The sequence below is a fragment of the Phascolarctos cinereus genome, unplaced genomic scaffold (assembly GCF_003287225.1).
Source record: "Phascolarctos cinereus isolate Bilbo 61053 unplaced genomic scaffold, phaCin_HiC Scaffold_4;HRSCAF=312, whole genome shotgun sequence".
NCBI lineage: Eukaryota > Metazoa > Chordata > Mammalia > Diprotodontia > Phascolarctidae > Phascolarctos > Phascolarctos cinereus.
In genome coordinates, this window is record NW_027555847.1 from 515,661,767 (window position 1) to 515,684,616 (window position 22,850).

General features: G+C 37.8%; 1 protein-coding gene across 1 annotated transcript in view; it reads left to right on the forward strand.

The window, feature by feature from the left end:
• RAB31 (RAB31, member RAS oncogene family) overlaps positions 1-22,850 on the forward strand; it is a 186,406-nt gene that overhangs the window by 88,630 nt on the left and 74,926 nt on the right. The window contains exon 3 of the mRNA XM_020985548.2: positions 7,953-8,034. Within this exon, the coding sequence (XP_020841207.1) occupies positions 7,953-8,034 (82 nt within the window). The remainder of the gene's footprint in view (positions 1-7,952; positions 8,035-22,850) is intronic.

Genomic DNA, 22,850 nt, shown 5'->3' on the forward strand with positions numbered 1-22,850 from the left:
CCTCTGATCAGCCACTTGATTCACCTTTAGTCTATGGGCCAAGAGCTCTGGAAGTAGCTGCTGCCCTGGGGCTGTGCCAGGACTGGGGCTAGGACTGAGCTTCTTTCTCACTACATTCACAGATCTTTCTTACTGACCTTCTAAGTTGTCTTTGGCATTTGTGGGTTGAGAAGTCTGGAAACCGCTACAGCCGTCCGTGATTCAGTCCTCTGAGGCCTGTTCCAGGTTTGCTCTGGCCTGATTTTTGCCTGTGCGCCCACACTGAACAGTGTTTCTCTCCCAGCTCGGTGCAGTAGACCTTTCCAATCGATCATCCAGGTTATCTTGGGCTGGAAATTTGTTTCACTCTGTCTTTTTGTGGGTTCTGCTGCTCCAGAATTTGTTTAGAGCCATTTTTACAGGTATTTGGAGGGCTTTGGAGGAGAGCTCAAGCAAGTCACTGCTTTCACTCCACCATCTCCACCCCCCCATTTATCTTAATCTAAACACTAGCCAACATTTAAATATCTTCAAAATACTTTAATGTATTATCTCATGTGATCCTTACAACAACCCTGTGAGGCTGGTAGTATTATCATCCCCTCTTTACAGATGAGGAAACTGTGGTTTAGAGAGGTCATATTTTGTTGTGTGACCCTCAATGAAGTGATTTGCTGAAGGTCACACAACAAGAAAGTGTCTGGGACAGGATCTGAATTAAGGTCTTCCAACTGTAAGTTATGGACAGCTAGGTGGTGCAATGGATAGAGTGACTGGAGTCAGGAAGACTCATCTTCCTGAATTCAAATCCAGCCTCAGATACTTAGTAGCTGTGTGACCCTAGGCAAATCACTTAACCCTGTTTGCCTAAGTTTCCTCATCTGTAAAATGAACTGGAGAAGGAAATGACAAACCATTCCAGTATTTTTGCCAAGAAAACCCCCAATGGGGTCATGAAGAGTTGTTCATGACTGAAAAACTGAACAACAAAGTCTGAATGCTTCACTTCCTAATTTAGCCTATCAAATTTTTAAATCTTTTAAAGAAAATCTTGTCTTTTCCCTGTTGCTTCTGGCTAATATTTTTGTTTTGCTTTCCAATGCCATAAAAGAAAGATATAAGGAATAACCTTAAAGCATAAATCTAGGACTTTCTGCAAATTGTTATCAGCTGTCATTGGAAATAGACCATCCTATGGGCTAGCCAGTCTTGTTCCATCACTAAAAGGGTTAATGCTGCATGTTCAACTATAATTAAATGTAAAAAAAATCCTAGCTGTTCTAATGAAGCAGATTGCTTTGACATTTTTGCATCTATGTGTGTACATATCTCTCTCAATTATAGCAAGGAGGGCCTGTCACTTGCCTGCCAGATTTTGGCTTCTGCAGAAAATGGAACCATGATGAGCTATACTGGAAATATTCTACATCCCCAGTCCTCCCACTCATCTACCCACTCCTTTCACAAACACTTTAATGTACTTAACCAGGAGAAAGAAGCCCAAGAGCATTTAAAATAAAGTGCAGGCTATTCTCCAAATGACCTTTAGTTTACAGTGCTTATCACAAATGTTGTCATAGTCTTTGTGTATCAGAGGTGCTCATGTGATACGAAGGACCTAGGTACACCCTGAGAAATTTCTCACTTCTCTGGCTCATTCTCCTACTCTGTGCACTTTACATTCCTGCCAAACTATTTGATTCTATTAAACAAGCACATATTAAGTGCCTACTATGTGTCAGGCTACTAAGTGCTGGAGATGGTTGTTGTTGTTTGTCCTTCATTCTCAAAGAGGACCATGACATCAGGAAGATGATGCCATGACTTGCAAGTGAATTGGATTTAAGGGAGGGAAGGCCGTGCAAAGTCACCAGGCTCATTCTCTCCTCTGGAGCTGTTTGGGTCCAGTGGCAAGATATAGATCAGGACAACTGGAGATTGATTTTTTTGGCTGGAGGTTAAAAAAAAAAGGCAAAAGACGTCCTTGCCCTCAAGGAGCTTGCATTTAAATAGAGGCGACAACATGCAACAAATATATGCAAATCAAATTATAGATGGAATAAATAGGAAATGATTAAAAGAGGGAAAACACTGGAATTAAGACTGCTAGTTGTTCTAGCTTTTTGTGTGCTTTTTGCTGTCTCTAAACACTTGACCTGGTTACTCCTCTCTGGGGAATGTATTCCTTGAAGGCTCAATTCAGGTGCTACGTCATCCCTGATGTCTTTCCTGATCTCCCCAGCTTAAAGTCTTCTCTTTTTCCTCAAACTTTCCTAGCGCCTTTGTCTGGATCTCCTTTGTGCCTATGTTATCTTACCTGTATTTTATCCATTTGGACTTATGTCATGACTCACGCCCCCCCCCCCCATGTAAGTTCCTTGAAGGCAGGAGAGCCATGCCATTTTTTTATATTTGTATCCCTAGGGCTTTGCATATGGTACGCAATATTCAATGTTTATTGAATTGATTGAATTTCACAAATGGTGGTCAATATGCACCCCACAAGTCAGCCATAGCTTTATTATGGGACTAAACCATGGTATAGACTCCAATGCTATTTGACCTGAAAAGCAAAGATGATGCATTTAGAATCATAAAATTTTATAGCTGAATAAACTGAAGTCCACAAAAATGTGGTTAAGGTCAAACAACAAATTAATTATAGGGCTCAAAGCCAAGTCTCCTCCTGGATCTCTATATGATGCTTTTTCTACTAATAACTTATGCTTACTAAGCACTTTAGGGATCAAAAAGAGTGATCTTCACAACAACTCTGTGAATCAGTTAGTACAGATATTGTTATTCCCATTTTATAGGAAACTGAAGCTCAGTGGGGTTGTGATTTCCTCATGGTCACATAAGTAATCCATATCATAGTTAGGATTTGAGCCAAGAGCTCTGGTTCCACATCAGAATTCTTTCCCATACAACAAAGGCCCTCTCTGTTCTCATCTTCCTCTTGCTAATGGAGCATTTCTAGTGTAGGCAAGATTCTAATATTTTCTCTTCCCTAAATGCCACTGGGGGAGTACTTGGCTTCATGAATGATTGGATACATCCCAAACAGCCCTATCTCCTAAATTAGAGTTGAGGGAAGATACAGCCCTGTGGGGTTGGAATCACCCTGACATGGTTGACACCAGAGGGATTTAGGGAGGATCAGAGTAGAAGGGATAATTCGGTAAAGGGGAGAAACCATTGATTTTGCCAAGCCTCTAAACACATGAGAAGTAAACAACATGGGCAGGGAAGATATCACTCTAGTGCTGGAATGTAAAGGATGTCAGACTGAATATAACTCTGACAAAACATGAGGTTGCTGATCACAGATCCAGTCAGAGGTATCAGGGACAAATTGTCTTTGTGACCACTGGGCTTGCTTCTGTGTAAGGCCAGAGATGGGCAGAACTGTAACGCTAGGTAGAAGCTCTGTGGGGCACTTCATTTGGCATCCAAAGCTGGGATGCTAAGAGGTCCAGAAAAGGGGTGACTGTAGAATGTCTCTGAATAGCTATAGGATTGACCTCTGACTGGAACTCTGCCATAGTAGACCTTCTGGAGAAGACATCACAATCCATCCACTGGCATCTACAGGAGGAATAATACTGAAAGATAGAGGGAAGCAGCCATGGCGTTCAGCAACCAGAGACATCTGCATGGGACTGAGAACTAAACGTAAGAGTGTGCTGGAGTCAGCTCTAAACCAGCTTGTTAAATTTTCAGCGTGAGCATTTATACCTTAGAAGTCAGCAAATGCTACAAATCAGGAACTCATTTTTATTTTTTTTGTATTTTCTAGACTTCAAAAAGAGATAGAGAAAATGTTAATAATGCAAGTTAAACCTCAAAGTATGTTGTTTGTACATCTACTTGGTAAATATTCACCAGTACACCTCTGACCAAAGGCCAAACAACACATACAGGAAGAAGAGGAGGATCCAGCTCCTGCCAGGGAGCTGCAGGCACAGCAGTGCTGAGCTGATGAACAGAGGAAACATAAAGACCAATGTAGACAAGAATCAACAAGGGGATTCAGCTCAGGCTCTGAAAAGGCTCAGAAAAAGACAGGTTTTGAGGAGCCACATTAGAAGCACCAAATAGGCCTCTGGATAAGCATTCCCCACAGGCAGGCAGCATTATTAATAAGATTTTCATCATCCATCAATCAACAAATATTAAGTGCTTACTGTGTGCCAGGCACTGTACCAAGCACTGGAAGGTACAAAAAAAGTCAAGAACAGTCCCTGTCCTTACAGTCAAATGGTGGAGCCAACATGCAGCCTACTATGTACAAACAAGATATAATCAGGATAAACTGGAGATAATCTCAGAGGGAAGGCACTTATCTTAAGGGGAACCATGTTTGTTTTCATTGACTTGTAAATAAACTCGTTTGTTCTTTCAGTATTGTGAGCCACATACAGAGAATTGGTGATAACACCAATTCAGTTCAATAAACATTAATAAATAATTCATGATAATTCATAAATAAACATCTGCTAGGTGCCAGGCACTATGCTAACTGCTATCAAATAGTGAAATTCCCCAGATTATCTAAGTTCAGTCCAATGATAAAACTATGGCTGTTGAGTAGGCTACTTGTGGGGTTGTGTGTTAACCATCATTTGTAAAATTCATTCAAATTTAGTAAAAATGTACTAAGTGCCTACTCTATACAAGGCCCTCAGTATACAAGGAGTGAAAATGGCATACTTCCTGCCTTCAAAGAATTTACATTCTTCTGGGGATAGAACATGGACCCAGGTAAGGTGATATACCAGTAAGGTGAGATGGGGGCAAAGGAGAAATCCAGACAAAATGCTCTGGGACAATGTGAGGGGAGAAAGATGACTTTCAGCTGGGAAGATCAGGGAAGGCCTCAGAGAATGAGGTGATGAGCCCTCAAGGAAGAAGAGGACATTACCCACAGTAAGGCAGACAGCCTGAAAGTTCAGAGACAGGAAACAGCATGTCTGATTTGATGAACAGCTAATAGTCCAGTTTGGCCAGAATGTGAAGTACACAGAGGGGAGTAATGTGAATAACATTGCAACAGTAGGTGGGAACCAGATGATGAAGGGTCTTAAATGTCAGGCCCTTTCTTAGAGGCAGCAGAGTCACCAATGGTTTTTGAGCAGGGAAATGACCTCGTTAGATGTTAAGAAGATAATTTTGGCAGCAGTGGGAGGGTAGGTTGGAGATGGGAGTCCCTGTGATATACTTTCCCAGCAGCAAATTTTGTATTTGTGTGTGTGTGTGTGTGTGTTTAACAAGTTAGATGGCCATTAAATTTTCCTGGATAAAAAAAAACCAGATGGAAATTTATAAAAACAGTTAAACAGGGGGCATTGCAGCTGAAGCTATCAGTTTAATAATAATAGCTCACATTTCTATAGCACTTTAAGGTTTACAAAACATTTTAAATGCTTGCCTATTGAGTGCCTGTCTGAGTTGTCCAGAGTTCCCTTTGTAGAACACAACTCTCTTTTTTTTGGAAAGTTTTTAGGGGTGTGTGTGTGTGTGTGTGTGTGTGTGTGTGTGTGTGTACATCAAATCACTAATTAAAAAGAGATGTATGTTATCAGAATGTATACTATACCATGTAATCGTGCCCAGTGAAACTCACTAGCTGGAAAAGTGGGAGTACACTTGCACTTCAGTTGTCAGTTACAATGAAACAATGATTTTCTGTGTTGATCGTTGTTTCTGATTACCTATGAGCTATTCTGTGCTTATTAGGAAGTTTCTTATTCAGTCATTTTCAGTCATGTCCGGCTCTTTGTGACTCCATTTGGGGTTTTCTTGGCAAAGACACTAGAGTGGTTTGCCATTTCCTTCTTTAGCTCATTTTGCAGATGAGAAAACTGAGGCAAACAGGGTTAAGTGACTTGCCCAAAGTCACACAACTGGTGAGTATCTCCTGACTCCAGGCCTGGTACTCTGTCCACTTCACCACCTAGCTGCCCCATTATTAAGTATATTCAAGACCAGAATAATGTAGGTAGATTTTTTTCTTTCTATTTATTCATTTTATTTTTATATAAAAATGAATTACATAAATTATATATTATTGTATACTATATACAATTATATGAATCATAAAAAATTTATTTTATTTATTTTTTATTTTCATTGGGGAATGGAGGAGAAAGCCACTATTAGTGTAGGGAAGTTTAAGGAGGTGGTGAGGCAAGGAGATAGAAGGTGAAAAAGGATATCTTATTGCCAGAGCATGCCATCTGGGGCCATGAGCAAGGGCTGAGCAGGGCTGGATGGACAGAATAGTTATGAGTCATGAAGGAGAAGCCCAAACTGGTATATGCCAGTGAGGTTTAGAGTCCAAGAAAACAGGTCAGAGTTGGAATTTAGAAGTGGAGAGGCCCCATATGAATCAACATCAAGGTATTCAGGCATAGATTAGTAGGATTTCAATTCAAACAATATATGAAGAAATACACAGGCAATGGGATCTGAATTAGGAGACTTGGAAACAGCATCTTAAAATCTCGGCTGGGTAGGTGGGTTCATAGAACAGAACTACTTAGGTATTGCTATTGATCCTGGGACTAAAGCTATCATTCTTCTACCCTATTTTTTGTTTGAAATATTTTTGAAATAAATGTTATTGATTTCTTTTTTTACCACCTACATTTCTCAGTATATCCTTCCCTTTTCCCCACCTAAGAGTTATCCCTTGTAACAAAGAAGAAAAAAAATCAGGAAAACTAACCAACACATTGAAAAAGTCTGACATAATATTCAGTATTCCACATCCCTAGCCTCTTTACCTCTTCAAAGAAGATGAGGAAACGCCTTTTCATTTTTGCCCTAGTTTTAAGCAGCCTTCTTGGTCCTAGGCAGCTCCCGGCATGAGATAAGCATTGATCATTGGACCAAAGGGGTAGGGCCTCTGGTGAATACTTGAAATTCTAATATTTAAGGAGTGTGATACAAAATGGGAACTGGGAGAGAGGCAAGGAGATAATGTGTTGGACATTGAGAAGACACACCTTGTAAAAAGGATGTGGAGGGAATTCTACACTTCTTGTGAAGTCTTTCAATACTTTAGAGAATTGTCTCCAAATTCATCACCTTGCTATGAACCTCCCCCAAACTTATCTAGCCCATGAACAATAGACAGTCTCTTCCTGGGCCTACATTCAAAGACCTCAGCTTGGCTAAGCTTCAACAGCATCTTCAATAAATGTTCAGAGAACTGTGTTCCCTTGGCCTTGTCTTCAGGAATCCAGGGTCACACATCAGAGGGAGGACCTTAGGATAGGGAAGTCTTTCATATGAAACAAGAAAGAGCAGGTGGCCATGTATGGATACAACCCAGGAAAAAATGAGGAAGAAAGAAAATGCTCAGTGGGCATGTGTCATCATTTCTTGAGGATCTTACATGTTTATTATTGTGCAGCAAATAGGAATATTTGTTATAATATTTGTTATATTCATAATTCACCGGGTACAGAAGTATTATCCAAAGGCTGGGGAACAGAGATAACGGCATTTTTGCAGATGGTATTAGCTTTGGGTTTACTCACAACACAGCACATTAGCTAGGCCATTTTGCCATTTCTACTGTTGCCATGACAAAACTGTAATGGTATCAACATATCAACCTACTTGTGAACCAAACTTGCTGTGGTGTTGGATTTTTTTTTCTTTTTAAAAAATCCATGGTTTATTCTTTTTCAAGAGCTGAAAAAATGTTATGCACACAACAACAGGACTGCTGGAAACACAATCTACCAAAATGTATAAAAATTCTTTGCTAGATTTTTAAAAAATAGACCATTACATTAGTATGGAAGACCCAAGATTTTTTCAGAGTGACACTTGACTCCAACTGTCCTTTTTTTCTTCTCAGGGATTTGCTCAAGAAACCAGAGTCTTGCTGAGGAGTAGAGTGAGCTTGTTTGAAGCATAGTGATTTACAGGACTAACCTAGTGTTGATTCTTAATTACAGTGCTTCCTTCATGACTAAAACTGTGCCTTGTGGAAATGAGCTTCATAAGTTCCTCATCTGGGATACAGCTGGTCAGGAACGTGTAAGTACCAGTTTCTATAACTTTCTTAGTCATTGTTTTTGTTTTTCAAAGACATTTTTAGAGAATAATGTCATTTAAGGAGCTCGTCTCATCATCAATGGGGGCAGGGGGGTGAAATACTAAGAATAAAAAACACCGTATGCTATGTGTATCTCTCTACATATTTACTATTGAGACATAATTATATTTGCTAGAGGTGGAGACGAATAACCTGGATAAATGAAACACAGACAGATGGGCATAATCCTTATTTTGGATAAGGTGAAAATTTTAGCTTTACCTCCCAAAAGTAGATCTTATACTGCAGAAATAGATAGTGTATAGTTTCGTAAAGCAAGTCCTGGATTTGAAGTCAAAGGTCTAGTCTGTCTGTTGCATAAAAACGCGATGTTGGCCAAATCTATTAACCTCTATGAGTTTTAGTTTCATCTATAAAATGGGGAAAATAATCATAAACTTTTTTTCACAAGCCTATTTGAAGGATCAAATGATATATTGTATATGAAACTCTTTGCAATTATGAAATGCATTATAAGTGAGTGAGGCAGTCAATAACCATTTATTTGGTGCCTACTCCATGCCAGGCACTAGGGAATAAAAAAAGGCAAAAGACAATCCCTGTCCTCAAGGAACTTACAACGTAATAAATGTAAAGGGTTTTTTTTTTTTAATACTCAAGGATATGTGAGTTTGACCTGCTGGTCACTCTTCCACTGCTATAGATCCCTGGCCCTTTACTACTGAGTAGGTGCTCCTTAAGAGTTGCTATGGCCAGTCATCCCTCTGATGCTAATATGATGATGAGTCTTTCCAAATTTAGATGGGTCCTTGACAGTGGAGGTGAGGTCCTTCACCAGATCCATATTCAAATACCTTCTAGGTTGTTAGAACTTGTGAAAGCTTACACTCCGCTGACATAATTTTTGAGAAACCAGTGTCACCTTCATGCCCAGACACTTCATTAGTGGGAGTGGTTTTCATCATAATAGAAAAATTGACGTTTTCCTTGTCTTGTCCACATCATGTTGAAAGTACTAAAACTACCAATGATAAAGGGATCAGCAATAAAGAGTACAAGAAAGGAGAGGAATGGCAGATTCATAAATTGGACCACCAGTAACTAAATAACTACATTGTTTTGTGTAATCTTAATTTTGGGTGAGATCTATTTGAGACTAAATTTCCTTAGTTTTATATGTCAGGATATTTAAAAAAGATATTCTTCTTTAATTAAAAAATTATTAGATCTGCTTTCCATCCTACAAATGCTACTCACATCAGTGTGGAAAAAGAGGGGGAATCAATAAATCCCAGTATAATCCAACAAATCCTGGTTCTCATCTTCATTAGTTATGTGACCCTGGTTAAGTTACTTAATCTTCCTCATCTGTGAAATGGGATAATACTTTCACTACAATACTTCAAAGGGCTGTTGTGAGGAAGGTGTGTCTTAAACCTTAAAAGTGCTATATTAATGTGGATTATTTCTTTCTGCTAAATTTTTATTGTTATACATAATTAATGTCAATTTCCTGAAACTCTGGGCATGCACATAATCACTTTCTGAGACTACTTTATTTTTTCCTTTTCTTCTGGTTATGCCTGTTTTTTTTTTTTGAAACAAGGTCTCCCTATCTCATCCAGACTGGAAGGGTAGTTCTACTCACAGTCCTGAGTCCAATACTGATCATCATAGAAGCTCTAATCTGACCTGTTTCCAACCTGGTCCAGTTTACTTCTTCTTAGGTAGCTCACCATATTGGTGATTGACATATTGCAGACACCCAAATGGCTTTAGCCCTACTATAGCTCAAAACTACCTAATTCGATCAGTCTACCAGTTTCAGCTTTCTTGAGGAGCAAAGACTGTAAGTGTGCTTCATCACATCTGGCCAAATTTATTATTTTTTAAAAAAAATACAGGGGCAGCGAGGTAGCACAGTGTATTGTGCTCTGGCCTTGGAGTCAGCAGGACCTGAGTTCAAATTCGGTCTCAGACACACAACACATGACACTTACTAGCTATGTGACCCTGGGCAAGTCACTTAACCCCAACTGCCTCACAAAAAAGAGGAAAAAAATACATATTTATTATAAGTTTTAACCAATAGGCAATGCAAATTTAACTTAAATAATGTCATACATTTTAAAAAACAAACTGATTTTATTTTTTAAATTAACAAGCATTTTTCATCTTCCAATTCCATCTGCCATTGAATAACAATGACAATAATAATAATAATAATAGTAAAGAAAACCTTCATGACAAATATGAGTAGGTCAGAAAAGCAAAAGACAACATGTCCAAAAATGTGCCTTATTCCAGATTTTAAGTCCATCACCTCTCACAGTAGGTGGAGGTAGCATGCCTTAGTATCAGCCCTTTGGAATCATGATTTGTCATTCTAGTGATCAGAGTTCTGAAGTCTTTCAAAGTTGTTTTTCTTTAAAATGTTGTTGTCATAGTATTATTAGATTATTATAGATTATCCTCTTAGTTCTTACTTCACTTTGCATCAGTTAATAGAGATCTTCCTAGTTTATTATGAAACTCTTCATTTCATCATTTCTTATAGTTCAGTAATATTCCATTACATTCATGTTGTTTAGCCATTCTCCAGTAAGTGGGCACCCCTTCCATTTTCCATTTTTTTTTCTGCTATGAAAAGAGCTGCTATAAATATTTTTGTATATATGGATCCTCTTCTATTTTCTTTGACTTTTTTGGTGTATAGGTCTAGTAGCAGTATAGCTAGGTCAATGGGTATAGACAGGTTAGTGACTTTTGGGACATAATTCCAAACAATTACACACATGTATATAGCACTTTCCAGTTTATGAAATACTTTTCTCACAATAACCCCAAGAGATGCTAAAGGTAAGTATTATTATCATTCCCATTTTACCAGATGAGAAAACCCAGTCTCAGAGAGGCTGCTATTATTATTTTTGAACAAGGTCATAGAGCTGATACATTTCAAAGCTAAGATTTGAACCCAAATCTTCTGATTCCAAATATAGGACAAATAATTCAGAGTACAGGTGCTTGCCTTGCAAGTGGAAAAGAATGTTGATTTAATTTTTCAACAAAGTGAAATCTCTGTTTGTACTTGACTGCTGGGTGTTTCATGTCTGCCTGTTTGTTTCATGACAGCTTTTGGAAGAGTTGGTTTATTTTGATAGAATTTGTCACTAAGCTGACAGAAATTGATACCATGTTATAGATTTGCAGTTGAATTCATCATCTTGAAGCAAAATAGTGGCTAATCAAAGTATCCAAATGAGCCATATTTGCAATGATTTTTAATGTACTTCAATGAAAATAGGTGTGGAGAGGCCACAGAGACATATGACTACATTGAGCAAAGCTTTGTTTTTTTTTTCCCTTAAACTCAGTCAGTTGCAAATGTTTAAAAGGTGTGACTAGAAAATAAAGATGGGTATATATTGTTTACTTAAGGAAATCAGTCTTATGCTTTATAATCATACTATGCATTTCTTTTTGTGGGAGAGTATTCTGGTATAATCAGTTGTGGAATATTAAATTTTTAGAATTAGATTCTATGTGAGAAGTATTTAGTCAGCCTTTATGATTCCTCTGATGTATGTAATTCCTCTGCAGCAATGATTTAATTATCATTAAGCTTGGCAGAGGGTTTGCCTTGATTTAGTTTGAAGTCTCTCCAGCAATGAAAATTCCTCAATCTTTTTGGCAGCTTGTTGACTGCCTTAATTGTGCTTGTAATGAAGTGGCCTACTGCTTAATCTAAAAATAAATTTCCTGCTACAGCTCATACCCATTGCTGCTTGTTCATTTTCATTAATTAATGAAAGATCCCAGTTCTTTTTAGCATCCCTTTATGTCTGTAAATATTTGTCATTCCTTCTCATGGCTCTAGATTGTATTTAGCCACCATGATTTGTGCTAACTTCTTTAGAACCATTTAAAAAAAATAGTATGGGTCTAGACTTCCATCTTCTTCTGTAAATAAAGAATGGCAGTTCTTTTTTTTTTTTAAAGTCAATTGGGGTTAAGTGACTTGACCAGGGTCACACAGCTAGTCAGTGTCAAGTGTTTGATCTGAGGCCAGATTTGAACTCAGGTCCTCCTGATTTTAGGGCCAGTGTTCTATCCACTGCACCACCTAGCTGCCCCAAGAATGACAGTTCTTGACCCAGTTTATTGCACATAGAAGGTCATTAGTGACATTGAGTGATTCATCTGATCATAGCATTAGAATTGGAAGGAACTTTAGAAATCACCCAGTCCAACCTTCTCATTTTACAGATTAGAAAACTGAGTTTCGGAGAGGTGAATTGAATCGCTCAAGGTCACCTTAGAAGAGCAGGGATCCAAATCCAGGCTTTCTGTCTTTAACTCCAGCTCTCTTCTACATAGCAAGGGGATTATTGTAATTAATACATTATTATTCTTAGTGATGTTTTTATCTAGTAATTACTAGAATACTTGTGTTAAGTTTGATGCACATTTCCATACTTTGTAGAAGAGCCTTAGCTCCACCTGGTAAATATAAAGCTTGGTTATGGGTTTTATTTACCTTCATCCTCAGAAACATATGTGTGTATTACATATGTTTATATTTTTGTTGTTATTGTTGAGTTGTATCAGTCATGTCTGACTCTTTGTGATCCCATTTGGGGTTTTATTGGCAAAGAAACTGGAGTGGTTTGCCATTTCCTTCTCCAGCTCATTTTATAGATGAGGAAACTGAGGCAAACAGGGTGAAGTGACTTGGTCCTGGGTCACACAGTTAGTAAGTGTCTGAGGCCAAATTTTAACTCACCAAGATTTTTAAAAAATTTTATTAATTTATTTTGATTTATCAACAATCACTTCCATATGCTTTTGAGTTGAAAATTTTTCTCCCCCTTCCTCCCCCCCACCCTCCCCAAGACGGCGCACAATCTAATATAGACTTTACATTTACATTCCTATTAAATATATTTTCACATTAGTGAAGTTGTAAGTAAAAATTAAAACCAATAGGAGGAACCATCAGAAAGATGAAACAAAACTCAACAGAAGGTAAAAATAAGTGATAGCAATTCGACTTCCATAGTTCTTTCTTTGGATGTGGACAGCATCTTCCATCCCGAGGCCTCTGGAGATGTCTTAGATCCATCCTTGTGATGCTGAGAAGGGTTCAGTTTAACAATATTAGTCATCGCATAACATGGCTGTTATTGTGGACAAAGTCCTCTTGGTTCTGCTCACTTCACTCAGCATCAGACCATGTAAGTCTTTCCAGGTTTTTCTGAAGTTAGCCTGTTCATCATTTCTTATAGCACAATAGTATTCCATTACATTCATATACCACAACTTGCTCAGCCATTCCCCAATTGATGGGCATCCTCTCAATTTCCAATTCTTTGCCACCACAAAAAAGAGCTGCTATGAATATTTTTGTACATGTGGGTCCTTTTCCCATTTGTTTGATCTCTTTGGGATATAGCCCTAGAAGTGCTGTTGCTGGATCAAAGGGTATGCACAGTTTTGTAGCCCTTTGGGCATAGTTCCACATTGTTCTCCAAAATGGTCGGATCATTTCACAACTCCACCAACAATGTATTAGGAACTCACCAAGATTTTTACTGACTCTAGGCCTTACCCTTTATCCACTGTACCACCTAGCTCCGCCCCCAGCTTATACATACTTATGTTATGTATATATTTATATATATACACACATACATACATATACATATGTATATATATGAAGATAACAAAACAAGAAACAATGAATAAATGGAACAGCAAAAATGTGTATTTATTTATTCAGCAAAAATCATATCTTGTTCAAATTTGAAAAATCCTCTTAGAGATCATGTTTTCAAGCTCTTTCATTTTGCAGATGAAAAACATGAGACCCAGAGCCACAATATTACACAGCCCAAGGTCATACAGCTCAAGGTCACACAGGCAGTTAGTGATAGAGCTAGAATTTGAACCCAGATCCCCTGACTCCAAAGTCAGTATGTTCTTTGTGCTTCGTATTCCTTCTTGAACTGTATAAACTCTGGCTTTTTCACTGGAAATGATAAAACCAGACTAAACTATGTCAGTAATGTTTAAAACAGCTGGATTCACCCTAAGCATTACTAGCATGACTCCAGCTCTACTTTCCAGCCTCGGTTTAAAATGAACAGATATATTTTCCACACAGGGCAGTTGATGACAGCCTTTTAATATCCAGAATAAAAGACTTTTGGCCATTCTGAAATTCCCTGAAGTTGTCTGCTTCTCATTTCATCATGCATGCTGTTGTACCATTTAAATGTCTCTTGAATTAAAACAGGTCGGTGCCTGCTATCAGAAGCATCCCATTATGCTTTTCCAGGATGTCTGTAGCCCCACACTTAGACTATCCAGCAGGAAATATAATGTCAATCTAATGATAAAAATGACAACTAATAGGAAAACCAGGGGTGAAACAATTTCTGTATAGTCTCTGAGTATCATCTTTTCCTTTTAATGAGGCACTATTTGATGAGGAAAGCAATATTTTAAAAGGGCAATCTGATGATATTGAACAGAATGGAATCATTTGAGTGGAAATCCAAGAATCATCTTTGTTTAAAAAAAGGTTTCATATATATATATATGCATCTATACATATAATTTTAAATTCTAACTGTGCATTGTTGGGAGGGTTCTATTTTTGTTTTTTTTCTGTTTTGATTGTTATTGGGGAATTTTCAAAATTGTATTAATTGTTATGTATTTTTAAAGCACAAATTCATTTCTATAAGGAATAAAAAAGATATACTTTTTTTCTTGGTTACTTTAGGGATTACTTACTTCTCTTCACCCTTCTTTGTTGCCAACTGCAGATCCAGACAGTCATCAGATATCGATCTCAGTGACAGGAGGTAGAGTCTTCTGTGCAAAGACCACCTTTAGAAATCCTTTTTTCTCCTTGTTAGCAGAAAAACAGCAATAACAACAACAACAACAAACTGACTTAAATTAGGTCTGGTGCAAGGGAGGCCTTTTTTTTTTTTCTGGTTCCCCTGTATTAAGATTCATTTCAAACATCTGCGGAGAATATGGTATGACAGGGGTTGCTATTTTCTTTTTTAAATTTAAATGTTTAATTTAGTCATTTTATCATTTTTTTCCTTGCTTGTGTCTCTTCTTCCTCTTAAATACTCATGCTCTGGATTTGAGAGAGTTTGATTTTGATAGATTTTGGGCTTCCTTTTCTTTTTCTATACATGGCCTTAGCTTAGCATTGGCTTCAGTTATTATTGATTCTCTTTTGTCTCTCATACCTTAGAGAGCTAGCTTTTTCCCATCCTATATCTTGGTTTTTGCATCTCTCCAAATGCTTTATCTTCCTTCATTATTACTGTGACCCATACATTTATTGCAACTTGTGAAATTTTATGCAATGCAAATTTCCCAGGTGCCTAGGGTCAGTTAGAGGAGCAGCCTTACTAAAGGGCACAATTGTCTTTGCAAAGCTTTTCAATTTGCTTTCAGTCCTCCTGAAGTGATAAGATGCATCCTGCCAGTGGGTTGGAGACCAAGTAAAGTGTTAAGAGGTTGTGGTTGTGGAGTTCTATCTATACTACTCTGGCAGAAGGAGTCTTCTTTTCCCCTCTCTCTCAGTCATCCTAGAACCTTAAAGCTTTGGTTTCTTGGGTACTCTTTTCCTGATGAATACTGGCAAGGTTAGTACTGACATCTACTTTTAACCTTCCTGGATAATCCATCCTGGACCTTTCTGTGCTGCTGTGGTTGGCAATTGCATTAACTATAAATGCTGTCATCAGCACTCGTTCCTCATTCACTATCAGCAAGGAGAATATTAAGTACTTACCTCTGTATTGTGTGGCGCCAGTTAGTCGTCTTTCAGCTCCCTGAGATTTATTGGTGGATAGGAAGTACAGTCTTGAGGTCAGAGTTGTGCCCCATCCTACCTATCCCCTCCCCCACCTTTTTTCATTTTAAAAAACATTTTTACTTAAAATTTTGAGTTTCAAATTCTATTCTTCCCTCCCTCCTTTCCCTCTCCCCTCCCTGAGATGATAAGCAATCAGATATAGGTTATACATGTACAATTATGTAAAACATTTCATATTAGTCATTTTGTACAAGAAAACTCAAAAGAAAAAAATTAAAGAAAGAAAATTAAAAATAGAATCTTCAGTCTGTATTCAATCAATATACATTCTTTCTCTGGAAGTGGAGAGTATGCTTCATCATTGTATTGCTGAGAATAGCTAAGTCATTCATAGTTCTTCGTTGAACAATATTGCTATTACGTGTACAGTGTCCTCCTGGTTCTGTTCACCTTGCATCAATCCATGTAAATCTTTCCAGGTTTTTCTGAAATCATCCTGCTTGTCATTTCTTACAGCACAATAATATTCCATCACAATCATATACCACAGCTTGTTTAGCCATTCCCCAATTGTCTTTAAATGTTGAAATCTTGCCCCTTCAGCTGTCTTTTTCAGTGAATTTGTAAAAAGCTATAAACAGGGGAGTATTGGAATTTAAAGTTTTGGTGTTTGCAAGTCAGAAGAGAGAGCAGAAGAAATGACCTAACTATTATTAGATTAAAATTCATGGATTTGTGACTTTTGGAACTTGCTCTCAAGCTAAAATATTTCTAGAGAAAGAACTTATCTTCAAAGTGGTATGATTTTCAAATAATTATTTCAGCAATATCTTCTTACTTGATGTGGTTGTCGGTTGACTACATAAATATTAATTAAGGATAAAGATAGGATGGTAGTCTGCTTTTGAGGTAGTCCCCTAACTGTTCTTCATGCCTCAAGTTTCTCCTTACTCCAGTCCATCTGTGTCAGTACCCTACTCCCTATCATCTCTAGAATCAAATATAACTTCCTTTGTTTGTCATTTAAAGCCCTTCACAATCTGGGTCCAACCTACTTTTCCATTTTTATTATGCGTTGCTTCCCTTCCCACATTTTACAATCCAACCAAACTGGCTTTCTTGCTGTTCCTCATGTGTAACACTAGCTGCATACTAGTCTCCTCTTCTTAAACTACATTCTCTTATTTACTCAGAATTCCCAGCTTTCTTCAAGATCAGCTGAGGCACCACCTTCTACATGAAGCCTTTTCCACTTCCCCCAGCTGCTAATACTTCTCCTCCTCCCTCCAAATTACCATGTAACCATCTTAGGCATAACTGTGTATGTACATATTGTCCTCTGGGGTTAGAATGTAAGCTCCTGGAAAGCAGAGACCTTTTCCACTTTTGTCTTTGAATCCCCAGCACCCAGTGTAATGTCCAGAACACAGTAGACGCTTAATTGTTTCTTATTGCTTGATTGATGAAATTATTATATTCAGAAATTCAGCAAGGTACTTCCAATTCTGTCAAGCTAAGATTCCTCATGATAATATTAGGGTAAATGAAAAGAGAAAACCATTAAAATGCCATCAGACTCAGATTAATTTCAGTGGCCTATATTGGTACCAAAGAAATGAGGAGAAAACCTATTTTCCTTTTCTTGGCTGGAAAATGGGGGATGAAGGAGGATAGAGTCCGGGTATGGAATGATGCTTACAGCTTTGAACAGGGTTACTTTGTTGGTTGATTTTTACTTCTTGGTTTCAGTGAATGAAGCATAATGAGAATTAATTGATTCTCCGGTTTAAAAAAAAGGCATAAATAAAAATAATTAGTTGGAGTGGGACAGGAATTTCTCACTATCTCCTTTGCCTTCCCTACACCTATTTTAGTCCTCCAAAAAATTACCCCAACATCTACCCCACATCCACTTGGAAACCTCAAGACTTGTTTTTAAAATCCCCAAAATAGTTTCTGTAGCTAATACACACCAAGAGCTACAACATTTGCGTTTTATGAACCTTGAGTACCTAATACTTTTTGATGAATCTGCCTGTTGTCTGTTTTAGGGCTCATTTTGAGAACAGAAGCCAATTTTTAGGAGTCTCCAAAGGTTAGATTCCTTGAAGCAGCTGTGTGCTATAGAAGCCTCATTTGGCAAAATGGTGTCTGGCGTGGTGCTATGACTGAACAGGTACTTTCAAAACCAAAGGGAAGTCAAAGGTTTGTGTTCTAAGCAATGCCACCCAAGTTAGCCAATATCTGGAGTGAAGGTCAGACCCTGGAAACGTCAAAAGAAGTTCAGAAGTAAAGCAGGGTTGACTTTTTTGTTGTCCTTTCTTCTTAATGATGACAGTGTAGTCTGTGGTCCAGTCCTTTACTCTTCACAGATGCCATCCAAAGTCAGGAGAAATTTGGGGTTAATCAGGTACATGAGGACCTCTTCTATGAGGTACATGAGAAAACAAAATAAGAGTCTATTATTAGGCTCTTAAATGAATTAATTTTTCCTTTCTCCTTTGCCTGCTCTGAAACTATTGACTAGTAAGTAGAACAAGGCTGGCTGATTTCACTTGCAACAAACAAAACACAAGCATGCTGCTATTGCTGCTTCTAGGTTTCTGCCAGAAAGGAACTACTCCACCCATCTCTGCCCTATTGCCTTGGCCTACCAGTCTCAAGATGAATAACATAAGAGCTGTTTTGATAAGAATGTCAAAGCCTACTTTTGAAAGGGATAAAATCTATGAGGTGAAGTGAGGAGGAGAATAGAGGGAAATTCATCAATTTGGGCTTTTTTCCCTTTTACCAAAGACAAACAAGCTATGGGAGAGTGGGAAAACATGGAGCCAGTGAGGTACTGAGAATCTGAAAAGAAAATTTTTAAAAATTCCTAAAATTGGATATAGAATATGCAACAGAATCTGGATTAGGGGTGAGTGATGGGGATGAGGATGGGGATGGGAAATGTTAACTTTGTTTTTTAATCAAACTAATATCTTGACAAGCCAGGCAGCTATATGGTGAAGTAGGTAGAGTGCTGGGCCTGTAGTCAGGAATACTTGAATTCAAAGCTGATCTCAGATACTTACTAGCTGTGTGATGTTGGGCAAGTCATTTAACCTCTGTTTGCCTCAGTTTCCTCAACTGTAAAATGGGGATAATAATAGTGCTCACCCTCCCCATGGTTATTGTGAGGATGAAATGAGATAATAATTTGTAGTGTGCTTGGTACAGTGCCTGGCACATAATAATAGTTACTTAATAAATATGAGCTATTATTATTATTAGAAAATTGATGAAGCACTTTATTAGTTATTATTGGTACTAGTTTTATTATTATAGTTATTAGTATTATTGATACTGATACTACTACTAATAGTAAAGCTAAATATACTCAAATTCCTTAGCATCATCATTTCAGGGGGACTGTCTTAGGATTAGGTCCCTTTGTTACCTCAGTAACCCAATTCCTTTGTATGCTGCCCGAGATAGACATTTTTAACGCTCAGTCTGCTTTCTTATGTATAGAAGTTTTCATCCCTTAAAAATATTTATGATAGAAGAAACCATAAGCTATAATAGTAATAGAGGCTAAGTTTCTATGTTAGAGGAGAGAAACTTTCTAAAGGGCCAAAGAAGTGAATGTGGATTAAATGCTAGGATGATTGTGAGGGAGGCAGAAGGGAAAAGCATTTTGTTATGTGATGATAGCTAGCATTTTGCTAGATGAAGAATTTAGTGATTAGGTGGAAAAAGGACGGTAATGGAGTAGAGAGAGATGGACACACTCTATATACTGCAGTGAATGTTGGAAATCCTAAGGGAAACTCTTAATGAAATGGAAGGAGACAGAGTAGAGGTAGTAGTAATAATGATAGGGAGAAGAAGAGTAGGAGAGAAACTATGAGAGTTCTTTACAAAGCTGTGGTGGTGCATTGTCATGTTTAGTAACTGATCTTAATCTTCTAGCTCTTCTGCATTACCTCCCTGTCAAACCAGACCATTTTTAATCTGTCTTCATTCCTGAGAATGGGGTACTGCTCTTGCTTATGTCTTAATTATTCCTAGTTCTCCATCTGCCCTGATTCAGGGCTGGCCAGTGTTGCCTGCTTATTCCCATATCCTAGGGAAGGATATTGGAGGGGACTCAGCTCTTGGTAAAGTTTCTTCACAACTGGGCTAATGACATTTTAGTAGTGTGTGTTTTTGTCCAGGCTTCCATAAGTAGCTTCTAATTAAAGGATTTGCCTGTGTTTCTTGCACTGCTGCCAATTTTCCATTTTGCCAGGTTGGAGAATGCTGTGACCAAGTTGAAAAACAACAGCAGAAGCCTGAGAGCAGCTTTCAAGACCAAAGGATTTGTGTGGCTTGTTTTCATCTTTTATTAGGATGTTGGAGAATAGAGTTTTTCATATTTTTATTTGAGGGAAATGAGGGTAGTCAATTCTGTAGAGCAGGCTAAAATGCAGATGGAAGGGCAGAATCTCAGTGAAAGTCTGTTCGGGGGTCTGGGAATCTCACTCAAACTGGAATTTAAAGTAAACAGATTTGCTTTAGGCCACCAAGATTCTGTTCTTCAGGTGTTCAAGCTTAATGACTAGAGAGAGTCGAAGGAAGACTGTTTGAAACAGATTTAATTGAAGGAAAAGGATTCCTTTCATATTTTATGCATATTCTGTTTGCAGAGCCATGCTTTTGCTGATGGATAGGCTCTAGTCCCTGCCTTCTCCTGGTTAGTATTTTAGACTGAAACTTGGTTTGAGGATGTATTCACATGTTGACCCCTGCTGATTTTGATGGTGTAGGGATAGCTCCTGGGAGTTTTTACATGTACTAGAAATTTATTGACAATTGCTTCATGAGTGATATGGGTGTATATTTTTCTACCCACTGTCTGATAGACTGTAAGTTTCTTGAGGGCAGGCAAAGTTTCTTTTTTGTATTCTTATGCACATACAGGGATATTAAGTGCTTAATAAAGGCTTATTGACTGATTATGTGTAACATAAATGTTTACCAGCACATTTAACATAATATTGCTTACCTGACATGCTAATTTTTTTAATAGTTACTAGACATATTTCATTTCTTTCATTTCTTTCTTTTTGATAGGGTGTTTGTGCCAGAATAGTGCTATAAATATGATTTACCTGGATTTAAGAAAGTATTTGAGAAAGTCTCTTGTGTTATTCTTCTAGACAAGAAAGATAAATGTGGGCTAAACAATGAGACAGGTACATGGATTCATTATTAGTTCGATGGCAGCCATTACTGGTCCAATACCAAGTGGGAAAGAGTCCTCTATTGGAAAACTCTAGAGAGCTAAGATTCTTCCAATGCTATTTATTAGTCACCTGGAAAAAAATTAGAGGACAGCATCTTTATCAAATTTACAGATGATACAAAATTGAGAAGAACATCTGACATAGCAGGTGATGGAGTTAGGTTCTAAAAAAGTTTTGATAGGTGATACTGACTTTTAATAAAATGAAATCATAGGTTTTCCCTCACTGGAGGACTTCAGCAAAGGTTGAATGACCACTTTCTGGGAATGTCACAGGAGCGATTTTTGTTCAAGTACTAGTTGAAATAGTTGACTTCTGAAGTCTGATCTAAATCTGAGATTCTGTTACTCTGGGATTCTTCTTTTATATTTGAATCAATCTTTGTTTTCATCAAAGTGGGTACTTCCTCTAATGATGCAGATCATAACCTATGCATGCATTTTCAAATTAGGTATCTTGTTTATGTCCTCCCATAGCTTCTTTTTTTAAATTTAAATTTTTTTTGGTGAGGTTTTATTTATTTATTTTTAGTTTTCCACATTCACTTCCACAAGATTTTGAGTTCCAAATTTTCTCCCCATCTCATCCCTCCCTCCACCCCAAGATGGCATGCATTCTGAATACCCCTTCCCCTAATCTGCCCTCCCTTCTATCACCCCCCCTCTCTTATTCCCTTCCCCTTCAATTTTCCTGTAGGGCAGGATAGATTTCTATACCTCATTTCCTGTATATCTTATTTCCCAGTAGCATGTGAAAACATTTTTTTAACATGTTTTTTAAACTTTAGGTTTCAAATTTTCTCTCTTCCTCCCTCCCCATCCACCATCATTGAAAAGGCAAACAACTCAATATAGGTTATACATGTGCAGTTATGCAAAACACTTCCATAGCAGACATGTTGTGAAAAACTAACTCTATTTCCCTTAATCCTATCCTGCCTTCCCATTTATTCTATTCTTTCTTTTGACCCTGTCCCTCCTCAGAATTATTTCCTTCTGATTACCCCCTTTCTCAATCTGCCCTCCTCTCTATCATCCCCCTGCTCTCTTATGTCCTTCCCCCTTATTTTCCTATAGGGTAAAATAGATTTCCATACTCAACTGAGTATGTATGGTATTACCTCCTTAAACCAAATCCAATGAGATAAGATTCACTCATTCTCCCTCACTTTCCCCCACTTCCCCTCCACTGTAAAAGCCTTTTTTGGTCTGTTTTATGTGAGAAAATTTGCCCCATTCTACCTCTCCCTTTCTCCTTCTCCCAGTATAAACCTCTCTTACCCTTAATTTTATTCTCCAAATATCACCCCTTAATCTTCAGCTCACCCTGTGTCATCTATCTATCTATCTATCTATCTATCTATCTATCTATCTATCTATCTATCCATCCATCCATCCATCTATCTATCCATATAATTTTCTTCCCCTCCAACTACCTTAATACTGACAAAGGTCTCATGAGTTACATCTTTCCATGTAGGAATGTAAACAGTTCAATCTTAATAAATCCTTTATTATTTCTCTTCTCTGTTTACCTCTTCATGCTTCCCTTGAGTCTTGTATTTTAAAGTCAAATTTTCTATTCAGTTCTGGTCTTTTCATCAAGAATGCTTGAAAGTCCTCTATTTTACTGATGTCCATTTTTCCCCTTGAAGGATTATACTCAGTTTTGCTGTGTA